The sequence below is a fragment of the Cynocephalus volans genome, chromosome 14, assembly GCF_027409185.1.
Source record: "Cynocephalus volans isolate mCynVol1 chromosome 14, mCynVol1.pri, whole genome shotgun sequence".
Classification (NCBI taxonomy): Eukaryota; Metazoa; Chordata; class Mammalia; order Dermoptera; family Cynocephalidae; genus Cynocephalus; species Cynocephalus volans.
This window is the reverse complement of record NC_084473.1, coordinates 81,306,723-81,328,438: the sequence shown is the minus strand read 5'-3', so window position 1 is coordinate 81,328,438 and position 21,716 is coordinate 81,306,723. Positions and strand designations below refer to the sequence as shown.

Genomic DNA, 21,716 nt, shown 5'->3' with positions numbered 1-21,716 from the left:
CGCCAACCACTGGAGTGCATTCACACAAGAAGAGTCACCAGCAGAGACAAAGAAAAGAAGAGGACGTCTTTTTCCACAAAACCCGTTTCAGAGTGACAGAAGAAGCATCTGCTCTATGATAATATTGGGGGACCTGATCACATCTCTCAGCATTGGACAGATCATCTAGGCAACAAGTTAACAGAGTAACCATTATTCTTTCAGAAGGAGAGAAGAAATCTAGGGCAATTAGAGGGGGGAGGAGGAGGGAATGGGGGAAGGGGAGAGGTTGGACAAGGGGCATAAAGAATAATTACGATTTGTAACAATACATATGCTAGTAATATTGATTTAATCAACATATCTCAATGTTCAACCCCTAAAATATATATAATCAATTTTGATTCAATAAATAAAATAAATTTAAAAATTAAAAATAAATAAAAATAAATAAAAACAAAACAAAACAAAACAAAATACCCCCCCAAAAACCAAAAACAAGAAACAAAACCAAACCAAATTTCCTCATACCTTGGGAAACTGTGGGGTGCCTCAGTAAGAGGGTGTGAGGAGGGCTTATTATAGGATTTGGACTTGTGTTGTCAGGTGATTTGGTGGAAGGTTCAAGGAAACGGGGCTTTGCTGTGGGTTGGGTGTTCTCAGAAAGTGGATATAATTCTGATTGAGTGCCTGTATTAGTCAGCGTGAGATGCCATACAAAGAATAGTAGAGTGGGTGGCTTAAACAACAGAAATTTATCTTCCCACAGTTCTAAAGGCTGAAAGTCTGAGATCAAGGTGTTGGCAGGTCTCCTTTCTCCTGAGGCCTCTGTCCTTGGCTTATAGATGGCTGCCTTCTTGCTGAGTTCTCATATGGTCGCCCTTCCATGTGCGTGAGCCCGTGGGATCTCTTTTGTCTGTCCAAATTTCCTCTTTTTATAAGGACACCCACCAGGTTGGATTAAGGCCCATCCTGATGGCCTTGTTTTAACTTAATCATCTCTTTAAAGACCCTGTCTCTAAATACAGTTACATTCTGAGGTACTGGGAGTTAGGGCCTCAGCATATAAATCTGGGGGTGGGAAGGGGCACAATTCATCCCTAAACAATACCTTCATATATCTTGTCTATAAAGTCGGGGAATGAAAGGAGCCTCAGCTAGCATTGGCAAAGAAGCAGCAGTCACTCATTAGCCAGGACAGGAGACATCTGGTCCTTTGTGTGACTTGGACAATGTTCATGTGTTTTAGTCTGTTTTGTGTTGCTATAACAGAAATACCTGAGACTGGATAATTAATAAAGAAGAGAGGTTTATTTGGCTTACGATTCTGGGACAGCTGCGTCTGGTGCGGGCCTCAGGCTGCTTCTACTCGTGGCAGAAAGTGGCAGGCAGCCAGCGAGTACAAGGAGATCACATGGCGAAAGGAAGCAAGAGAAAGAGAGAGAGAGAGAGAGAGAGGGAGAGAGAGAGAGAGAGAGAGGAGGTGCCAGGGTCCTTTAAACAATCAGCTCTCGTGGGAACTAATAGAGTGAGAACTCACTCACTACCCCTCCTCCCCCAGGGAGAGCATTAATCCATTCATGAGGGATCTGCCCCCATGACTCAATCAGTTTCCAACACTGCCACATTGGAGATCAAATTTCCACATGAGTTTTGGAGGGGACAACACATCCAAATTCCATCATCATGATTCTTCTCTTTTGAGATGTGATTATGGAAGGGTTTTGTTTTTGTCTTCATCCAGCATCGTCCCAGAGTGGGCTAGTCTGATGTTGATGCTGTGTGAAATTGTTTATGTTCAACAGGAGAACACAACAGCCTTGGTGTGGGTGGCAGGCCAGTTTGCAGAAACATCGACGCCTGACTGATACAGCAGGGCCAGCTCCTGGATGTCAGGGGATGTTGTCTCTTTCTCGCAATCTGGGACCAGTATTGCTACTGGATCATACCTTTGCCACATTCCATTGGTAGAAGCTAGTCACAGGTCCTGCCCACACTCAAAGAAAGGGTGGTAAACAAAAGTGTGGATATCTGAGGCAGGATCCAGGGGGCCTCCCAGCCATACCTGGGCTGTCCCGCCTACCTTGGGAAATCTGTAGAGTAGGGTAAGTGATTCAGGCCTTGGATGGCTGCAGGTCAGCCAAGCCAGGCAGGGAAAGGCAGGGTGAAGGCAGAGAGGTGCTGCTGAAGGCACGCAAATCTTCTGCATACTCTGAAAGCTGTATTTGTGAGGGTAAATCTGATTTTTGAGAAAGAGCAGAAAGGTATCCACAGTATAATTTCCCTCCGGTGACTGCTATGGAGGGGACAAGCCTCACAGCCGTTAGTAGGGGCACAAAGGAAGAACTTAAGAGTATGTGGACATAAGAAGAGTTGCCAGGAGCACCAACTGTGCAGGAAGGGGGAAGAGAAAGGAGCAGAAGACGTTCAGATGCACTCAGGCCTCTGGCAGTGGGTTGCCGGAGGTATGGTCCAGTAACAGTATTCAAGTTACAGAGCTGAACTCGATAGAGAAACTCTGTGGATAGGCAGAGAGGAGGCCACGGGTACATTTAGCAGCACCTTCCACACATCAGATGTCTTTTTTTTTCTTTTTCTTTTTTCCCCTGGAGGCTGGCTGTATGGGGATCTGAACACCTGACCCAGATGTTAAAAGGCTGCGCTCTAATCAACTGAGCTAACTGCCTGGCCCCAACTCAGATGCCTTTAGAAGGCAGGTGAGGACTAGGCATGTCAGCCTTACTGTCACCATGTGTGGGTCAGCGCCACTGACTGATGGTAGACTTAGGAGTGTCTGTGGAGGCAATGTATGTACAGTAGATGTGATTCTACTGAACGTTTGGACACTGTCTTATAGAATAAATCCTACTTGATGATGGTTCTGGCTAAGACAGGAAGCCCCACTTAAAAAAAAATTCTGGAAGTTAAATGACTTTAGGGACAGACAGCTAGCTAGTTCCTGCTTGAACTAGGGACCATCTGTTTGGTTATCACAAATGTGGTTTCTGCTGCCTGTTTGATACACAATCTTCTCCTGGTAAGTTTTAGCAGCATAAGTTGTTTCCTGCACCGAACCTGTTGCTCTCAGGAGATGCGTTAAGATGGCAGAGTAGACGGTCCCCAGTGTCACTCTCTCCCACAAATCAACCCATTTTCAACAATAAAAAAGCAATGACAGCCAAGCTAGGGCTGCTAGAGCTCAGGGGAAGAGGAGGAGAGACCTACGGAATACATGAAGGCCGGAGAAGCCACAATGAGAGAAAGAAAAAACTGCTCCAACTGTTTCCAGCCCCGGCTGCTTCCAGGCTGGAGCTGCTGAGCGCATGGAGCAGGAGCTGGCAAAAGCCACAGCTGTGCCCTTCGGATGAAGTTACTTGGAGGCAGCAGGGGAGAAGAGGGCTTTGGCAACCCCCAGGCCAGCAAGACCACTAATAGGGTCCCCATGGACTCACATAGGAGTGAGAAGCCACAACAACTGAAGAAAAAGAGCCACTCAGAGGCTGGTGAGTCATCGCAAGGGACTGGAACTGTTATGGAAAGAATAATTCCACTCGGAGAGATGGAGAGTCAGGAAGTTTATTATGCTAGTGGGACAGGAACACAAGCGGTACCCAGGTGAACTCCCGTTCTGAGATCCTGGGACCTTGGGTGCAGGAAGAGCTGTGGTTATATACTTTTCCTTGAGCAGGCATGCAAGGCTTCCATTGGCCCTGTCTGTATCCAGGCAGAATTACCCAAGCTGGGGGGCTTCATAAAACAGGTTAGGGGCTTCACCAAGCCAGGTTACAGGGACAGGAAATGTGTGGTTAAGTAGGTGCTGTTAGTTTCAATTTCTAAACATATCTTGGGCAAGCAGTTTCTGTGAATTCAGGTGGCTTAATCAAGCAAGGAGCAGAGCCACAGAAACCCAAGAGGCAGACTACTGTTTAACCAACTTTTAGGGGTCCTTTGCAAACAAGCACATCCCAGCTGCAAGGTTACACAAGAAAAGGGCCTTAGTTAAAAGAACTTTCAGACCCCAATATTCCTCAATAGAACAAGGCCAGTTCCATGGGAAGTGTTTGCAGCACTGGTGGTGGGGGAGACAGGCCCACCAGGAGAACACTGGGGCACAGCAAGGACAGCTGATCTGCACCCTTATCAGTGAAAGACTGCTCAGAGGACACTGGACAGGAATCTAGAACTGCATGGGGTGGAGTTTGATGGAAAGACTCAGGCCCAGAGCAGAGTTTCGGATCTCTTGAGAGCCGGAAGTACCTATAAAGTCAACTATTAAAACCTGAGCTGCACAAAAAGCCTTCCCTAGGGAATCAGCAGCAAAGCAGCAATTTAGCTCAACCACAGAGCTCAAGTTCTGGTCCCCACAGGAAGTTCTCCCATTTTACAAGTAAGCAAAGTACAACAAATTAGTTCTAGTGCAGAGTTTAAATGGTGGGAACAGCAAATAATCCAACACAGAACTGAAAGAAAAAACAAAGTACCTGCAACCAGAGACAACGTTTCATATTAACCAGTAAAGGTCTCATTTCACCAAAGAACACCTATAATACATAGAAGGACTGGAAGTCCCTTGGGCTACCAAGCCAGAAAGAGGGGAGGGCTGGGGGCCTCACCAATGGCCCCGGACACCCACAACCAATCCCGAGGGTGGGGGGCCTTGGGCCTTGGCCATGCCCCCGGACATGTGCAACAAGTCCAGTGACGACCACCAAGTTGCAGCAAAAAGGGCCCTGGGTTCCTGAGCTGGGACGGTGGGAGGCAAGGATTTTTCCCCCTGACATCTGCACCCAGGCCAGCAATGACCAAGCTACTGCTGGAAGCCCCCCCAGTGTCCCCTATAGGAATGAGGGGGGTGCCACAGGACTTAATCCCACCCCTCCTCCTCCCTCCTTCTTCCATCCCATTTCCTTCCCCTTTCCCTTCTCCCTCTCTTTCCCAACTGCTCCGCAACAACATTCTAGAATGTAAAAAATAATATTAATAAAATTTCACTTAAAAAAATTTAATTTGCTGCTAAAGAAAATTTAGCTTGTATTCATATTTACACTTTTATAAATATGAATAGGAAACAAATATGATATTGTTATTAACAAGTTTGTATTTGTACAATAATCAAAATATTTAAAATATTTTAAAATTTGAAAAAAAAAAACCATAAATTATTCATTAAAAATATTCAGAACTAAGCAAAGTTATACATATACTAGACATGTCAAACTAAGTATCTGGGCCATAAAACAAGTCCCAATAATTTTAAAATAATTGAAATCATACAGAACATGTCCTATGATTATAATGAAATTGGATTAGAAATCAATAACAATAAAATATCTAGGAAAACTCCATAATTCAGAAATTGAGCAACATACTTCAATCTGTGGTCAAAGAAAAAATCACCGAATTAGACAATGAATGATAATGAAATACGACTTTTCAAAATTTGTGTGATGCTTAACGAGACATTTATAGCTTTGAATGCTTACACTAGAAAAGAGGAAAGGCTTAAAGTTAAAGACTTAAGGTTCACCCTAAGAAGCTACAAAAAGAAGAGTCAAATTAAAAAAAAAAAAAAAAAGGCCAAGTAAACCCAAAAGTAAGTAAAAGAAAGGAAATAACAAAGAGCAGAAACCAATGAAATAAAAGAGACAAATAAGAGAATATTAACAAATTCAGTAACGTTTTGTGACACATTATTCCTCCCTTTTTCTCTCTGGCCACACTGCTTGGTCAGTAATTCATGTGGAGTAGAGGAAAGGATATGAAATAATAGGTAATTACTTTTGTCTTTGAGGCTTTTTTCTCGCAACCGGAGAACGTTTTTGCCAGTAGGTGGCAGCACTGGCACCTGAAAACCGGGACGGGCAGCGGTCTGGGATGGCTTGGGGACCCACGATTGCCGACGGTGTGAAACGAGGAAGTCATTTGAAAACAAGAGTCAACTCCAGAAAGCAAATCCCGACGCAAACTTAGAACGGCTTGGCACCAAAGCTTGAAAAACTTGGGCTGTTTAAAGGCAGGGATTCGGCATCTCAGAACAATTCCTGCCCCATTGGATACAAATCTGGAAATCTGGGGCCTCTTTTTTTTTGAAGGTCGCCCAGTTTCTATCAGATTCTTTTTTTTTTTTTTTAATTTAATTTTTTTTATGATTGACATAATAATTGGACATATTTTAAAAATGGACAGTGATTCAAAACAACTAAGAACCACTGTAAGAAATGCCCCATTTACCCCACTGAGAGGTTAAACCACGCCTAGATCTGGAGTGCACAGGGAGGTGCTAAGGCTCGGGTGTGCGGTGGGACAGGCCGGGCGCAGCCAGTTGCTTTTGTAACTTTTTTCCTCCTGAAGGGCCAATGCCGTGAAAACTCCCTAGGGTGAGATTTTGGAGCAAAAAGAGAGCGACTAAATTTTGCAGGCCTACTAGGTGCTTTTCATAAATGTCCTGTCTTTGCAGCAATCCTTAATATTATTTGCCCAGATCCCTTAAGTGGGTACTTAACGGAGTGCCAGCTTCTGTGGTCCCGGACTTTAAGAGCTCGGATCTCCTGACCCTCGAGCCAATTAAAAAAAAAAAAAAAAAAGAAAAGAAAAAAAGAAAAGAAAAAAAGTAGATGCACACACTGACCATTCCCCTCTCTTTTAAGACAAAACTCCATGCGATTTCCTTTGTTTAAACGAGATTTCCTCTATAAGTAGCCTTTTCGTTTGTTTCTTTGGTCTGTCTCCTTCGATCAAGAGCCACCCTCCCCTCAAAACTGGCACCATAAGGGCAGGAACCAACACGATTTTAGGGTGAACTTAGAAGACAGTGCGGGAACCTCACTTTTCCCTGCTTGCGGGTTCAGGGCGGGCGGCGGACCTGGCAGGGTTTGCGCGGGAGAAACGCGGGACGGACCCGCCGCGAGTCGCGGGGGTGGGGATCCGGGCCGAGCCCCACGTGGCCGCCACCGCCGCCCGGCTCTCCCGGGCCCCGCCCGGCGGCGGCCGCATGGACTGCAGAGGCCGCTGGCGAGAGGTGCGGGGCCACGAGCGAGCGCCCCTGTCCCCCCAGCCCGGTGCGCCGGGGCCGCCGGCTAACCGGGCCGGGAGGCCACCACCGCCGCCTGCTCCTTGTGTCGGCGTCCCGGGCCTCAGAGCCGCAGTGAGGAGGATGAGTCCCTGGAGCTGGTTCCTGCTGCCGACCCTGTGCCTCCTGCCCGCCGGCGCAGCCCCGCGGCGCGGGACGCCCGCCTCCGCCAACTGCGAGCTCAAGCCCCAAGTAAGGCGCGCGTCGGGCGCGGGCAGGGGGCCTCTCCGCACCTTCCCGGGGGGGCTTCCTTCCGGATCCCGAGAAGTGCCGATCGCTGGGATCCGAAGCCGACTCCCGGGGCTCGGCTTCCCTCTCGCACCAACGCGCCTCCTTGATCACGCACCTCTCCGCGCCCTCGGCTCCCCCTTTCTGGCGGGGGCGCAGCCAGCTCGGTGCAAACGACTCGGTGCCACGGTCCTCGCCCTCCGCCAGACCAGGGGCGTCGCGGAGGGGCTCCGGGGTCTCGCCCGTCTGCTTCGCGGGCTTTTGGGGGACGGCTCCGCTATGGCCGAGCGGGGCCGGAACTGGGCGCATTTACTTTGGAAGTTTGTTCTGCCCTCTCTTCCGTGAGCGTTTAATTTCATCTGCTCTTATTAAAATATTAAAAGCACCCTACAGCTGACTGGTTTAACCTTTGTACGTTCAATGCCTGAGTGGATAGGAGGGACTTTAGAGATCCGAAGCCACCCCCCGCCCCTTTAAACCAATCTGAGTTCCCCGTTTGTACCGATAAGGGACACTGAGGCTCGCAGGGGGCCCTGTGTGCTCCAGGTCACAGAGCGCATTCGCGAAGTGACCACTGTCTGACAGGCTAGCGTTCGCGCTCAGCGAGCTTCTTTAGACATTCGCGTCAGCGTTTTGACGCTGAGGGAAACCGAGGCGAGGGGGCCCAGTGACCTACCCGGTCCGCCCAGCCCTGTAGGAGCAGAAGCAGAGCCGAAACGGGGCAGATCTTGCATCTCCGGGGCTGGACCCCTTTCGAGATGAATGTTTCCTTGTCTTGATCAGTTTTCTTTCTTTCTTTCTTTTTTTTTTAAAAGATGACCGGTAAGGGGATCTTAACCCTTGACTTGGTGTTGTCAGCACCACGCTCTCCCAAGTGAGCTAACCGGCCATCCCTATATGGGATCCGAACCCGGGGCCTTGGTGTTATCAGCACCGCACTCTCCCGAGTGAGCCACGGGCTGGCCCTTGATCAGTTTTCTTAAACTCGGAATTTTCGGTGGTTCTCAAGTCTCTATCTTCCGCGCGCGGGGGAACTTGAATCTTGCGGATTTGTATCAGTGGGTTCGATCTCTGTGCGTCCCTGATTTTGGGGAGTGTGACACAGGCTTGCCCTTCTGGTGGCCTGTGCGCCCTCGGAAGCTCGGAGCTGGAGTTCAGGGGTCGGCTCACCTAGGATGATACCTGCGCAGCTCGCGGGCCCGCCTCCACCTCTGGCCATTCGTAATTTTAGTCATCGTCCTAACCACGGCAGAGGAGAAGGTGACACCTAATCGAGCCGTTCCCAGGGCGCTGCAGGTCTGCGGACACGCAGAGGCTCTCCCTCTGGGAAGGCAGGAGGCGCGGCAGCCAGAGCGGGGAGTCCGCGCCAGACACAGTTTCAGGCTCTGCTGCTGTGTGGCAGCTGCGTGCATGTTACACGGAGCAGAGGCCCATCTCTTCATATGAAAGCAGAAAGTCTTTCACTTCTGCAGTCTATTACCAACGCATAATTATGGGACAAGTGAGTTTCAATAAGGTCTCTGTTTCTCCCTTCTTTTGACTCTATCTTCATGAGTCTTTCATTCCATCTGTTCTCCAACTGTTTGGTCTCAGGACCCCTCTAAAAAAGTGTTGAGGACTTCAAAGAGCTTTTTACACAAGCATACGTTCCTTTAACCGTCAGAGCTGTGACATCATTACCCACGTGTAGCCTCCAGAAAATTCTACTGTAGTGAGAGAAGGAGGGTAAAGGAGGAAAATATCTTAGTCTTATGAAAATAGTTCTGACTCCCTGAAATAGTTGGGAACGCCTACAGGTCCACTTTGAGCATCCCTGTTCTATTCTGTGGGCAAACTGTGTTATCCTTTGTGGAGTTGGGAATGCCGGTCAGTGGCAAAACTGTATGCTTGGCCTGCCTGCTGTAGAGGGCATTGTGGGTGGGTCCTCTCAGGGGGTGGGGGTCTTGAGATTGTAGAGGGGAAGCGCTGGGATCCAGCCCCTCTTCCAGTGAGGCAGTCCTCATAGGATGCCGGATTGTGTGCTTGAGAACTGGTTAGGTTTTCATCCTTGGTTAATCATTAGAGAAGTCTTCTGAGCCCAAGTCCGCCCCCAGACACTGCAGGGTTTATTCTGAGCACCAGGCAGGTTGAGTCTCTTCCTTATCAGTTCTCAAACAGAAGTGAGTGTTCTTTGCTCTTCCTGCCTGCTGACTTCTACACTTGCTCTTTCTTCCCCTGGAAAGTTCCTCCCCCATTTATCCACATGCTTGCTCCCTAACTTCCATCTGGTCTTGGCTCAAATGTCTCTCAATGAGACCCTTCCTGATTATCCTGCTAAAGAAGATGTCAAAACCCACCCCTTCTCTCTGCCTTCCCTATTTTATTTTTCTCTGTAGCATTTAACCATCATCTGACAATTCATTTATTTATTTATTGCTGCCTTGCCCCATTAATCTTAAGGGAAGAGATTTTTGTCTATTTTGTTTGCCTCTGCATTCCCATTGCCAGAAGAGTGCCTGGCTATTCACTGGCATAGATGCTCAGTAAATATTTGTTGACCGAAGAGGGTAAACTAAACCAACTTTAGTACCATTCTGGCTGGTCTGCTGGAGTTATCTTGGAACAGTGCAGTTATTGCAGGTCCCAGGGTCCTGGGATGGAGGAGCAGAGGGGTGCAGGGTCTTAGGGAGTGAACCCACACTACACAGTTGTTATTGTGCTCCTTTATTCTGTTTCATTGCAAGGATTGCACAGGTGTCTTTTGAAATCACAGTTTAATTCACAGGTGACAGAACTTACAGCTTCTTGTGTCTCAGTCACATTGGTCATGTCTTTCTCTTTTGAGGACCGTCACAGCAAAGTTTAGAAGGGACATGTTAATATTGTTCAGGTTTTTTTTCTTTTAAATCATCATAAAGTTAAAATTCATGGCTTCCTCTGATAGCATATGGTGGCCATCATTACAGTGAAATGGGGTAGTAGAGCAATTTTTTGGGGGGGTAGGAGACAAATAGCCCTTTCTGTGAGGATACTGATATGAGGCAGGCAGAGGCAGTTGCACCTGTACAGTTAGTGCAGTGGGCTGGGGCTCGCCAGCAGGCAGAGGCAAGGTAAGAGCTCCCCGAGCAGAAGCCCTGAAGACCCTTCTTTTGGCGTGTGCCCTGCACAAGGCATGCCTGGTAGGGCAGTCTTAGTAGCCCGCAAGAATGGTTACTGGTGCACAGAGTGGCAGGCAGCGTGCCCTGCTGGGTCAGACCCGAACATCATGTATCGAAGAAGGCCTGTGAGATAAGGTTCATTTCTTCAAAAAACACTTTTTGAGCCCCTACGGATATGGCAAGTATTTACTATTTGGGAATATGAAGGTGAATAAGATACAGCTCTCGGCATAAAAAAAAGTGGCAAAGCCCCTGAATTTTGTTAACCTGACAAGAGAGGATGGGAAAAGGCAGCACCCTGCGGATTTAATGATGTCAGTGTGGTATGTATCCGGGCAGATCATCTGGGATCAGGAAAGGGAGCTGGACAGAGCATTTCTAGATTTGGAGTCAAGTAGTGCTCCTGAGCAACAGTACAGCTAGTAGAGTATTAATTGGATAAAGATGACTCTGAATTGCAAGTAGAGTCTGTTGCATGTCAAGGCCCCATAATATGGTGATTAAAACCTGGGCTTCAAATTGTGGGTCCACCACAATTTGTGGTGACTTAGCAGCTCTGAGACCTTGGGTAGGATCATAAATCTCTCAAGGCCTCAATTTCTCTATCTGGAAAGAGCCAGTGTCTTACTTAGTTGTGTTTCCCCCCCAATTCCTCCCTTTCTGCTCTCCCCTCAATGGGCATGGGGCAGGTTTTTGCCCCACCATGACACCAAAACTGTTCTTGTCCAGGTCCCCAGTGACCTCGGTGTTGCCCAATCTAGAGGTCAGTTCTCAAATCCTTGGCTTATTTGGCCCATCAGCCACACTTAACCCACTTGCTTCCTTCCTCTTCCTAGAAGCACGTTCTTCAGCTGGCTTCCTGTGCTTCTGACTTCCCCAACAACCTTGCTGGCCACCTGCCATTCTCTTTTGCTGGCTGCTCTCCTTTCCCTAACCTCTTAAGGTTAGAGGGCACCAGAGTCCTAATCCTTTTCTCCTCTATTGACACTCAGTCCCTTGGAGATCTCATCCTGTCCCATGGCTTTAAATAACATCTAAAAAGTGAAGATGCTCTCATTTTTATCTCTGGCCTAGGCCCTTCTCAAACTCCACTCATGTGTCCGCCTACCAGTGTGACCTCACCACTAGGTTGTCTGCATGACATCCCAACTCGACAGGTTCAAAATCAAACTTCAGACCTTCCCCTCTAATCCTATTCCACCCCTGTCCATCTTTCCCATCTTGGTTGGCGGCAGCCTTATCCTTTCATCAGCAAATCCCGTTTTCTAGCTCCCAGAATACATCCAGAATCTGATCACTTCTCATCTGTCCTGCCACTACCACTCTGTTGTCCTACTTAGATTCTTTCTGTAATGTCCTAACTGACCTTGCATCTGCCCTCATCCCTCAGTAGTCTATTCACCACAGCCTCCAGAGTAATCCTTTTAGCACATTAAGTCAACTCATGTCACTCGTCTCATAAAATCCTGGGCTAGCTCTTATCCTACTCAGCTTAAATGCTTGAGCCCTGCCAGGGTTCTGCAGGCCCTGCATGGCCTGGCCTCGCGCACCTCTCTGACCTTTGCTCCTGCTTTCCTCTTCAGTCATCCCTCTGCAGTGGGCTGGCCTCGTTGCTCCTCCTCCAACTCATTGAGGGCTTTCCTGCCTCAGAGCCTTTGCACGGCTGTTCCCTCCTCCTGGAGGGAATGCTGTTCTCTCAGATTCCCCATGCTTGGTCCCTCCACCTCCTTCATGGCAAGGCTTAGCTGTCCCTCTGGATGACATTCAGTGATTTTCCTGATCCCCCTATTTAAAATTGCACACCCCACCCTGCCCTAGTACTCCCTGCTCCTTTTCCAGCTTACATGTTCTCCACAGCAGTATCACCAACATACCTGGGGTAGGGACCTGTGTTTCACTCACTGCTGTATTCCGAGTGCCTGGCACATGATGGCACAGCATAAATAAAGGTGGAACAAATGGATGTTGAAGAAGGCTGTAGGACAATCCATGCGAAGTGCTTAGATGGTGCCTGACATAATAACAGCCAGCTGCTCTCAGCATTGTTACTGTTATTACATGGCTAGGTGCCAGAACGTGTGTTTGTTTTTTAAAATCTGATCAGTTAGTGAAAAGATCATACAACGACCTTATATCTGGACTAATAATAATTGAAAAGGCAACAGTTAAAATAAATAACTAAATAAAAATGGATGCACATTGAATAGACTGTTTCTGAAGAGAAGTGCAGGTATTTTGGGGCATTAGGCAGATTCAGTGTACTGGATAAAACCAAACCAAAACCACCCAAAATGAACCCCCCCAAGCACACATCATGATCCTGAAGTATGGGTTTGGTTTTCCTGGGAATATATTTGTTTAACTTTACAGTGTCCTGATAAAAGACAAGGAATCCTGTGTCCATGGGTTTAATAACACTGCAGCTTGTTTGCCGTCTCTCCCAGTTGGAAACCACTGGTGGACAGTGTGGCAGTTGTGCAGCTATATCTCTTCTATAGGTCAGTGGTCCCCAGTCATTTCACCAGCCAGGACCTTTTTGATCATCCGTTCTTCCCCCTAAAATGAAAAAATCAGCCAACCTAAATTTCTCATTGAAGGCTTCCTCTATCTATTTGTAGGTAATAATTATTTTGTTACCCATTTAAAATTAATCAAAGCTAGAACTGTCAATCTTAGTTTTTGATTAGCTTCCAGTTACCAGTGTTTTCTACCAGATTGATCTAATTCTGATCAACAGTGAGACATTTGATTACCTAATTAGCCTTGGCAAGCATTTCTTGGTAGACATACAGTTTCCACTTGGCTTTTTGAAGGATTTAAATAACCCTGGGGACCCACATTACTCCATAAGAGGCTGCTGGGGGGGCTGGAGATCCTGTACATGATTTATCTCTTGATATTATTTCAACAATTAATTAATAGGTTTTTAAAATTATTTTTAAAAAATATATTCGTTGTTTCATTTGTTCATTTACTTAACAATTACCTAATTTGTTTGTTATCATAACCTTATGACAGTGGTTGTTAATTTAACTTTTACAGATGAGGAAACTGAGCTGCAGGGAAATGAAGTGGCTTTTTAAAATCTCAGTGAGGTAGCTGAGCCACCAGCAGAATTAGGTTCATTTTGCCCAATTAGTGCACTCTTGAAAAGATGGGTGTGTGAGCAGAACTGTAATTTAAATGCTTTAAAAAAACAAGGTCACAGGCTGGGGGCTTATGAGATGTGTTCTCTTTGGTATTTAAGAAAATTGAGGCAACGTTTACACATTGGAGGATTTTATTTAAAATCAGCATTTTTAGTTTTTTTGAAAACTCTGTTCTGGAGCACCAGACCTCTGTTTCTATGTAACCACCCCTGGCTCCTGCTGCTTAGTCAGTGTCCTTTATTGAGAGTTTGGAGCTCGTTTACTGCTGACCTCCTGTGAGAGTTATCTCACCCTCAGCTCATGGGTTTACCTGCCTGCCTCTGTGCTTATTGGAGTGTGCAGTCCTGCTCTAATGGTGCTTCCATGGAGGTGTGGTGGTGGTGGGGGGCGAAGGCTGGGAGGGTGGGGACCCTGCTTCAGCCAGCTCCACTCTCATCTGTCCTATCTTTTGAAACTCTGTGTAATACTCGTATTTCATTTGAAAATATGTTGCTGCTGCTAAATAATAAACGCAAATGCAAATGCAATTGATCCTTATTATTGTGGATTTACTTATTTTTTAAATTAATTTACTAAAATTTATCTGTAACCCAAAATCAATGCAGATGTCCCCGACTTAATGATGATTTAACTTATGATTTTTCAACTTTACTGTGGTGTAAAAGTGATACTCGTTCAATGGAAATCGCACTTCAAGTACCCATACAACCATTCTGTTTTTCACTGTCAGTTCAGTATTCAATAAATTCCATGACGTATTCAACACTTTATTACAAAATTATAAAATAGGCTTTGTGTTAGATGCTTTTGCCCAACATTAGGCTAATGTAAGTGTTCTGAGCACGTTGAAGGTAGGTTAGGCTAAACTATGTTGTTCGGAAGGTTAGGGGTATTAGATGCATTTTTGACTTATGATATTTTCAACTTATAATGGGTTTACTGGGAGCATCTGTACTCAAGGCTCTTTTGTGGTCATTCATAGACATGGCCAGAGCTTTGAAAAATTTAAATCACCAAACATGCACATTCCCAAGAAGGCTCTGCTTTCTTGTTTTGGCTCTCATATTGTAAACAAGTTTCCTTTTCATGGTCTATTTAGTGCCTTTTTTTTTTTTTTCATTTTTGTGCTTTTTGTAAATGATTTTACTGTTTAAAATGGCTCAAGTGTTGTTTTGAAGTTCTGGTTTGTGATCCTAAGTGAAAGAAGTCTGTGTTGTGCCTTATGGAGAAAACGTGTGTTAAAAAAGTTTTGCTCAGGCATGAGTTATAGTGTCTTTGGTTGTGAATTCAGTGGTAATGAATCAACATTATATATTAAATAAGGTGTCTTTCAACAGAAGCAGATGTAAAACAAAGTTATGTATTGATCAGTTATTGAAAATGTCATGACCAAAGGCTCACAGAAATCTAACCCTGTATTTCCCCTAGGTACAATGGTTTGGTATTTGCTAATCAGTGTTTGTGGCAACTTTATAGAACATTACAACCATGAATAGTGGGAATTGTTTATAGATTGGAACTCCATAATCCAAGGAAGCATGTTACTTGAAAGGCTGTTGAAGTTAAAGTTTTTTGTAGAGAGGATATGTTCCAAATATTTCCTATACACCTAGGTTTTCATATTTCTGGGTTGCTTAGTTCACCCCATGTGTATGTCTGACCTTTACACTTGAACTCCTTGAGGACTGCCCTGTGCATTTTTTTCATACAATTCCTCTTACTAAACTGACACTTCATCAATGCCTGTTGTTGAGACTGAGAGACACCCAGGGGCAAAGGGTGAAATGGCCTGGCCTCAGATGGATGCACACCACTGCTCAGCCCATGAGACTGCTAGGAGGGAATCCATGGAACGTCACTAAGTTTTTTGTTGTTGAACCAGGAGGCTTTGTAAGAAAGAAATGCAATAGGACAATCCATGTCCTAAAGGGACAGGAGCAAACTGTGAAATCAAGAGCCCATTAGGCCCATGGTTTCAACCTTGGCTATACCTTGAGATCACCAGAGGAGCTTTAAAAATATTACCTCTGTGTTCCACCTCCAGAGATCCCGATGTAACTGGGCTGGGGAGGGACCCAGGCACTAGACTTTCAAAAGCTTTGCAGGTGATTCCAGTGTGCAGCCAGAGTTGACAGCCTCTGCCCTTGGGAACATTGGAATTGAGATCTGAAGAAGCAGGGACCATCAGGTCTGTCTGAGAGATAATAGTGGGCTCCTCAAATGTGTCTCACCTGGTAGCAGGTGCATCCCTGGAGTTCCCTGAGACTGCCTCTCTAACTCTGGTGCAGTTAATTGCTAGGGCAGGCCTGGAGCAAACTCAAAGCTGGTGACTGCTATTGCTTTCTCATCTCGAATCAACATTTTGATGAAGAAGGGAGAAAAGAATGCTGAAATGCAGGCTGCGTTGAGGACTTCTGCTCCTGACAGGTGAATCTACCTGGACTCAAAAACCTAAATCATACTTTGATAATTTTTCTCCTCCTGCATTGATTGCTACATCTCTCTAATTCATTTTATCCTCTCAGGTTCCTTACCCCCCCCACTCCATCATACCTTGATGTTGTCTCTTTTCTTTTTAGCAGACTGAGTTGAATTCCTTCTTATGGACCATAAAGCGAGACCCGCCATCTTACTTCTTTGGCACCATCCATGTCCCATACACCCGGGTTTGGGACTTCATCCCTGACAACTCCAAGGAGGCTTTCCAGCAGAGCAGCATTGTGTACTTTGAGTTGGACCTTACGGACCCCTACACCATCTCGGCTCTCACCAGCTGTCAGATGCTGCCTCAGGGCAAGAACCTCCAAGATGTGCTCCCCAGGGACATCTACTGCCGCCTCAAGCGCCACCTGGAGTACGTCAAGCTCATGATGCCCTCATGGATGACCCCAGACCAGCGTGGCAAGGGGCTGTATGCGGACTACCTCTTCAATGCCATCACAGGGAACTGGGAGCGCAAGAGGCCCATCTGGGTGATGCTCATGGTCAACTCCTTAACCGAAGTGGACATTAAGTCCCGTGGGGTCCCTGTCCTAGACCTTTACCTTGCCCAGGAGGCCGAGCGGCTGAGGAAACAGACTGGGGCAGTGGAAAAGGTGGAGGAGCAGTGCCATCCATTGAACGGGCTGAACTTTTCACAGGTAAGGCTCTCTGTGCAAAGGACATGGCATTTGATTGTGTGGGTGAATCTATCGAATTCCAGTATAGGAAATGGACCAGAGGCACAGCTTATCTAAAAATGGTCTTTGTCGAGACTGCTATTCTGGGAACAGAGGTTACCAGTCGTGGGAAAGGGGGAGGGGGTGGGGGCTTAGCGAGAAATTGGAAAATGGCCGCAAAAAAATGATTACATTGTGTAATGTTGAGTAGACTAGTTGTCCTGATTTGAACACCACATATTGCACACAGGTATTGATATTCAACGCTGTACCCCACAGATATATACAATCGATTATGTTTCAGTTAAAAAAAAATGCTATTCTGGGGATTAAAAAACAAGCCCATTTGTCAGATATATCACTTGAGTATTGCCAAGAAAGAAAACTTGTTTTTTTCCTGTCATCCAACAGATACTGCATGCTTTTGTTATGTGTCTCAGTTTAGATCATTCATTAAGAAGCTGCTTTGAGAGGCTGTGGACATGTAGATGCCATACTGTTGTCACAAAGTGTGGCCTAGTTTGAAAATAATACTGGCCATGCTGTTTTAGGTAACAGCAGTCCCTTTGAGATCATTGTACTTCCGTAGGAAACTGCCCCCAGGACAGTTCCTTTCCTAGGCAGAGTTATGCTGCTCTTACCCATAATTTATAGATCCTACCTCAGGGCACTGGAATTTAGGTGCATATTTAAGAAGTTCTTCACTTCTCATAAGACCAGCAATATTTTATTAAAGTGCCATTGTTTAAATTGTTTTGGTGAAAGTTGTTGCTGGAGGTCAAGGGGAGTTTTTTTTTTTTTTTAAGTTTAGTTATTTATTAATATTATTTTTTTACATTCGATGATGTTGTTGTGGAGCAGTTGGGGGAGGGGGAGAAGGGAAAGGGGAAGGAAATAGGGTGGGAGGAGGAGGAAGGAGGAAGGGCAGGGTTGAGGCCTGTGTCACCCCCCTCATTCCTGCAGGGGAGACCAGGGGGCTTCCAGTGATGTCTTGGTCATTGCTGGGCTGGAAGCAGATGTCAGAGGGGTGTGGCTGAAGCCCTCACCCCCTCCACTGCCCCCGCTCGGGAGCTCGGGTGCTTCTTGTAGTGGCATGGTGGTCATTGCTGGGCTGGCTGTGGGTTTTGGTGGGGCGTGGCTGAGGCCCTCAGCCCCCCACTACCCTGGCTTGGGAGAGTCCAGGGTGCTTCTTGTGGTAGCTCATTGGTCATTGCTGGGCTGCTTGCAGGTGTTGGGGGGCATGGCTATGTCCCCCAGCCCTCCCTCCTCCCTGGCTTGGTAGCCCAGGGGAATTCTGGTCCTTCTAGGTTTTACAGGTGTTCTTTGGTGATGTAAGACCTTTACTAGTTAATATCAAACTTGGTCTCTGGTCTGTGGGTATTTTGTTTGTTCTTCCAGTTCTGTGTTGGATTATTTGCTGTTCCTCCCACTTAAACTCTGCACTGGAACTAATTTGTTGTCCTTTGCTTACTTTTAAAATGGGGAAACTTCCTGTGGGGACCAGCACTGGAGCCCTGTAATTGAGCTGAATTGCTGCTTTGCTGCTGATTCCCTGGGGAAGGCTTTCTGTGTAGCTCAGATTTTAATGGTTGACTTTATAGGTACTTTTAGCTCTCATGAGATCTGGTACACCTGGGTTGTGTGGAAACTCTGTTTTGGGCCTGAGTATTTCAGCAAACTGCACCCCCTGCAGTTCTATATTCCTGACCAGTCTCCACTGAGTGGTCCTGCACTGATTGGGGGGCAGATCAATTGTCCACGTTGTGCCCCAGTGTTCTCCCAGTGGGCCTGTCTCCCCCACCACCCCACACTCTAAACACTTCCAAAGTGGATGGGCTGTGCACCAGTCCCTTGACTCACCGGTCTCTGAGTGGCTCATTTTTTTTGGTTGTTGTGGCTCCTCATTCCTTTGTGGGCCACAGGAACCCTATTAGTGGTCTTGCTGTCCTGGGGGCCACCAAGGCTCTCTTCTCCCCTGCCACCTCTAAGCAACTTCATCTGAAGGGCACAGCTGTGGTTTTTGCCGTCTCCTGCTCTGTGTGCTCACCAGCTCCAGCCTGGACACGTCCAGGGCTCGAAATGGTCAGAGCAGTTCTTTCTTTCTCTCATCGTGGTTTCTCCTGCCTTTATGCCCTCCATAAGTCTCTCCTCCTCTTCCCGTTATCTCTAGCAGCCCCAGCTTGGCTGTCGTTGCTTTTTAATAGTTGTAAATTGGTTGGTTTGTGAGAGTGACACTGGGGACCGTCTATTCTGCCGTCTTGACCGGAAGCCCTTCCCAATGGGAGTTTTGCAATATGAAATAAGTATTCTTGTTTTATAAATATTCTCAGTGGGTGCCTTGGGATGTTGGTCTTCAGAATTTGAGATTACTGCTAACCCAACTCTCCCCAGATCTTGAAATGCTAAACTAGGATTGGTAAAGTGTTTAGGGACATTCAAGAACCAAAAAATAGTGTTCCTGAGTTGATGATGAAATCTTTAGGGAATTTACCTTGCTAAAATTCTGTAATATTAATTAGTAGTCAGATGCTAGAATAATGTATTTGTTTGGCACATTGAGATTTCACGGACAAGATAAGGGATCACAAATTGTCTGTGTTAAGCTTCTGGGGGAGGTTTTCTTGCATTATTTTGGAAAGCCAAAGGGCCGATATAATAACCTTTCGAATGTCTGCATTTAATATAATGTTTTTAAAAATAAAGGTGCTTTGATTTGCCGGTTCTTTGATTTCGACTTCACAAGTTTGAAGTTTATGAACTTTTTAACCTGAGCCAGAGTCTTCTTTCATAGTTCCAATTGGGGGCAGAAAAGGCTTGGAAGCAAAATATTAGCTCAAGTAAGGTATCTTTCAAGGAATGTGTGTAGCACTGTCTCTATACACAACAGAATACTACTCAGCCATAAAACAGAATGAAAGCCTGTCATCTGTGGCAACATGGAAGAGCCTGGAAGACATTATGTTAAGTGAAATAAGTCAGGCACAGAAAGGGAGCTAAAAAATAGTTGAACTTTTAAAAGTTTAGAGTAGAATTGTGGTTACTAGAGGCTGCAAAGGGGAGAAGGACAGAGAGATTGGTTAATGGATACAAAATCATGGATAGATAGGAAAAATAAATTCTCGTGGTCTATAGTAATGCTAGCATCTGTAAATAACAATAATTTATTGTGTATTATCAATTGGCTAGAAGAGAGGAGCTCAAATGCTCTCATCACAAAAAAAGATGAATTTTATGATGGAGAATATGCTAATAACCCTGACTTGACCTTGAAATATAACTCTGTGCCCCATTAATAAGTACAATCAATATGTGCCAATTAAAAATAAAAGAAAGATAATACATTTAAGAAATGTTTTAGAGCACTATAGTGATAGACAAGAGTGTCATGTTGATTTCATGACACATTCTTAGGTTTTATGTAGGTGTTTAAGATATGTAAACTGAATTTCTTCTGAGACCTGGAGATTAAGCTAGCAAGGTTGGAGTTGTTTAAATTTAGGAGGAAAACATTATATGACTTATTTCTGAGACTCTTTTTAAAATGTAACTTCCCATGTTCATTTACAGAGATAAACAGTAAAATACTCACAGCTTAATGACTTTTAACATTTGCATATACATATGTAACCACCATGCAGATCAAGATACTGAGTATTTTCATCACCCCAGAAAGTTAGTGTAAAGTTCTCATTGCAGCACAACTATACAGAAAAGTGCATTTGATGAATTTTCACAAACACAGCCATGTGCCCAGCACCTAGGACAGGACACAACAGCACCAGCTCTCCAGAAGCCCCTCGATCCCCCTGTTTTAGAACTTCACATAAATGGAATTACCCATTATGCACCTTTCAGTGCTTGGCTTCTTCAACTCAGCATCACATTTGCAATTCACTGATATTGCTGTGTGCAGTTTTCCATCATTTGTTCTCATTGTTGTGTAGAATAGTAGAATTCCATCATATTTTTTTTGGAGGGGGGTGTCAATAGACTCTCCTTTTGAGATAGGAGATGCTCAGTTTCCAAGGATTTGGGTTTCAAACAACTCCCCAAGGTCTCAGGCCCCTCCTCCCAAGCCCTCCTCTAGAGGAGAGTTGCTGTTGCTTTTTGGATCTAGTTTTGGTAACAACATAGGAACTTGAGACCACAAGGGGTGGACTTATGCAAATCCAGTGGCTGAGCATGCTCAGTAGAAAGGAGTTATATAACTCTAGTAGCTGAGCATGCTCAGTAAAAGAAATTTATACAGGCTTACACAACCCCAGTGACCGAGCATGCTCAGTGGAAGGGAGTTTATCCTTTGAATGACCTTCCACTGGAGGCACTAAAAAGTACAGAATATTCTTGAATATGTCTAGTGCATGTGATAGGATTTGACCGTTGAACACGCCCTAAAATGAGACCAACTGAGCATGTGTAAGACTATGTTACATATCTGGGAAACACCGCCTTAGTTGAATATTCATTGGATAGCATGAACATATATTAGATAGCAAAGCTATAAAAGTGGAATCCTCATAGAAGGCAGGGTTGTTGCCTACTTCTCCTGAGGCCAACCTGCACTTTGCTGGTGAGGTGTGTATGCTTTATTTTTGTGTTACGCTTACTTCTAATGCTCACTCTCTTGAGGCAGCCTCCACTTTGTACTAAACTCTAAGTGTGTATTTCTTACTTTTGTATTAAACTTGGTGCAGGCCCTGCTCAGTCGGTCTCTGGAGCTAGGCCACACTTTTCTCTGTGAAGTCTGTGTTCCTTTCTTGGCTGCATTAAACCTGCTTTCACTTTCTACTGTGACTCTGCTCTTGAATTCTTTACAGTGGTGGAGTCAAGAACTTGCTAGAGGGCAGGGTGGGTTGAGGCCGGCTATTGGCTCTAATAGCACTTTCTCAGTAAGTCCAGAGTACAGTGAGATCACTTGTACTTATCTTGATAGAAGATGAGCCCTAACTCCTTCACTAGGGATCCCCTCCTGCCCTTTTGAGAAGTGGCTGGCTCC

At 45.7% G+C, this 21,716-nt stretch overlaps 1 protein-coding gene across 2 annotated transcripts in view; it reads left to right on the top strand.

Annotated features, from left to right (window-relative positions):
* Positions 1 to 7,132: 7,132 nt before the first annotated feature.
* TRABD2A (TraB domain containing 2A) overlaps positions 7,133 to 21,716 on the top strand; it is a 57,282-nt gene continuing 42,698 nt past the window's right edge. For both annotated transcript variants that reach the window (XM_063078914.1, XM_063078913.1), the window contains exons 1-2: positions 7,133 to 7,240; positions 16,142 to 16,702. In XM_063078914.1, the coding sequence (XP_062934984.1) occupies positions 7,133 to 7,240; positions 16,142 to 16,702 (669 nt within the window). The remainder of the gene's footprint in view (positions 7,241 to 16,141; positions 16,703 to 21,716) is intronic.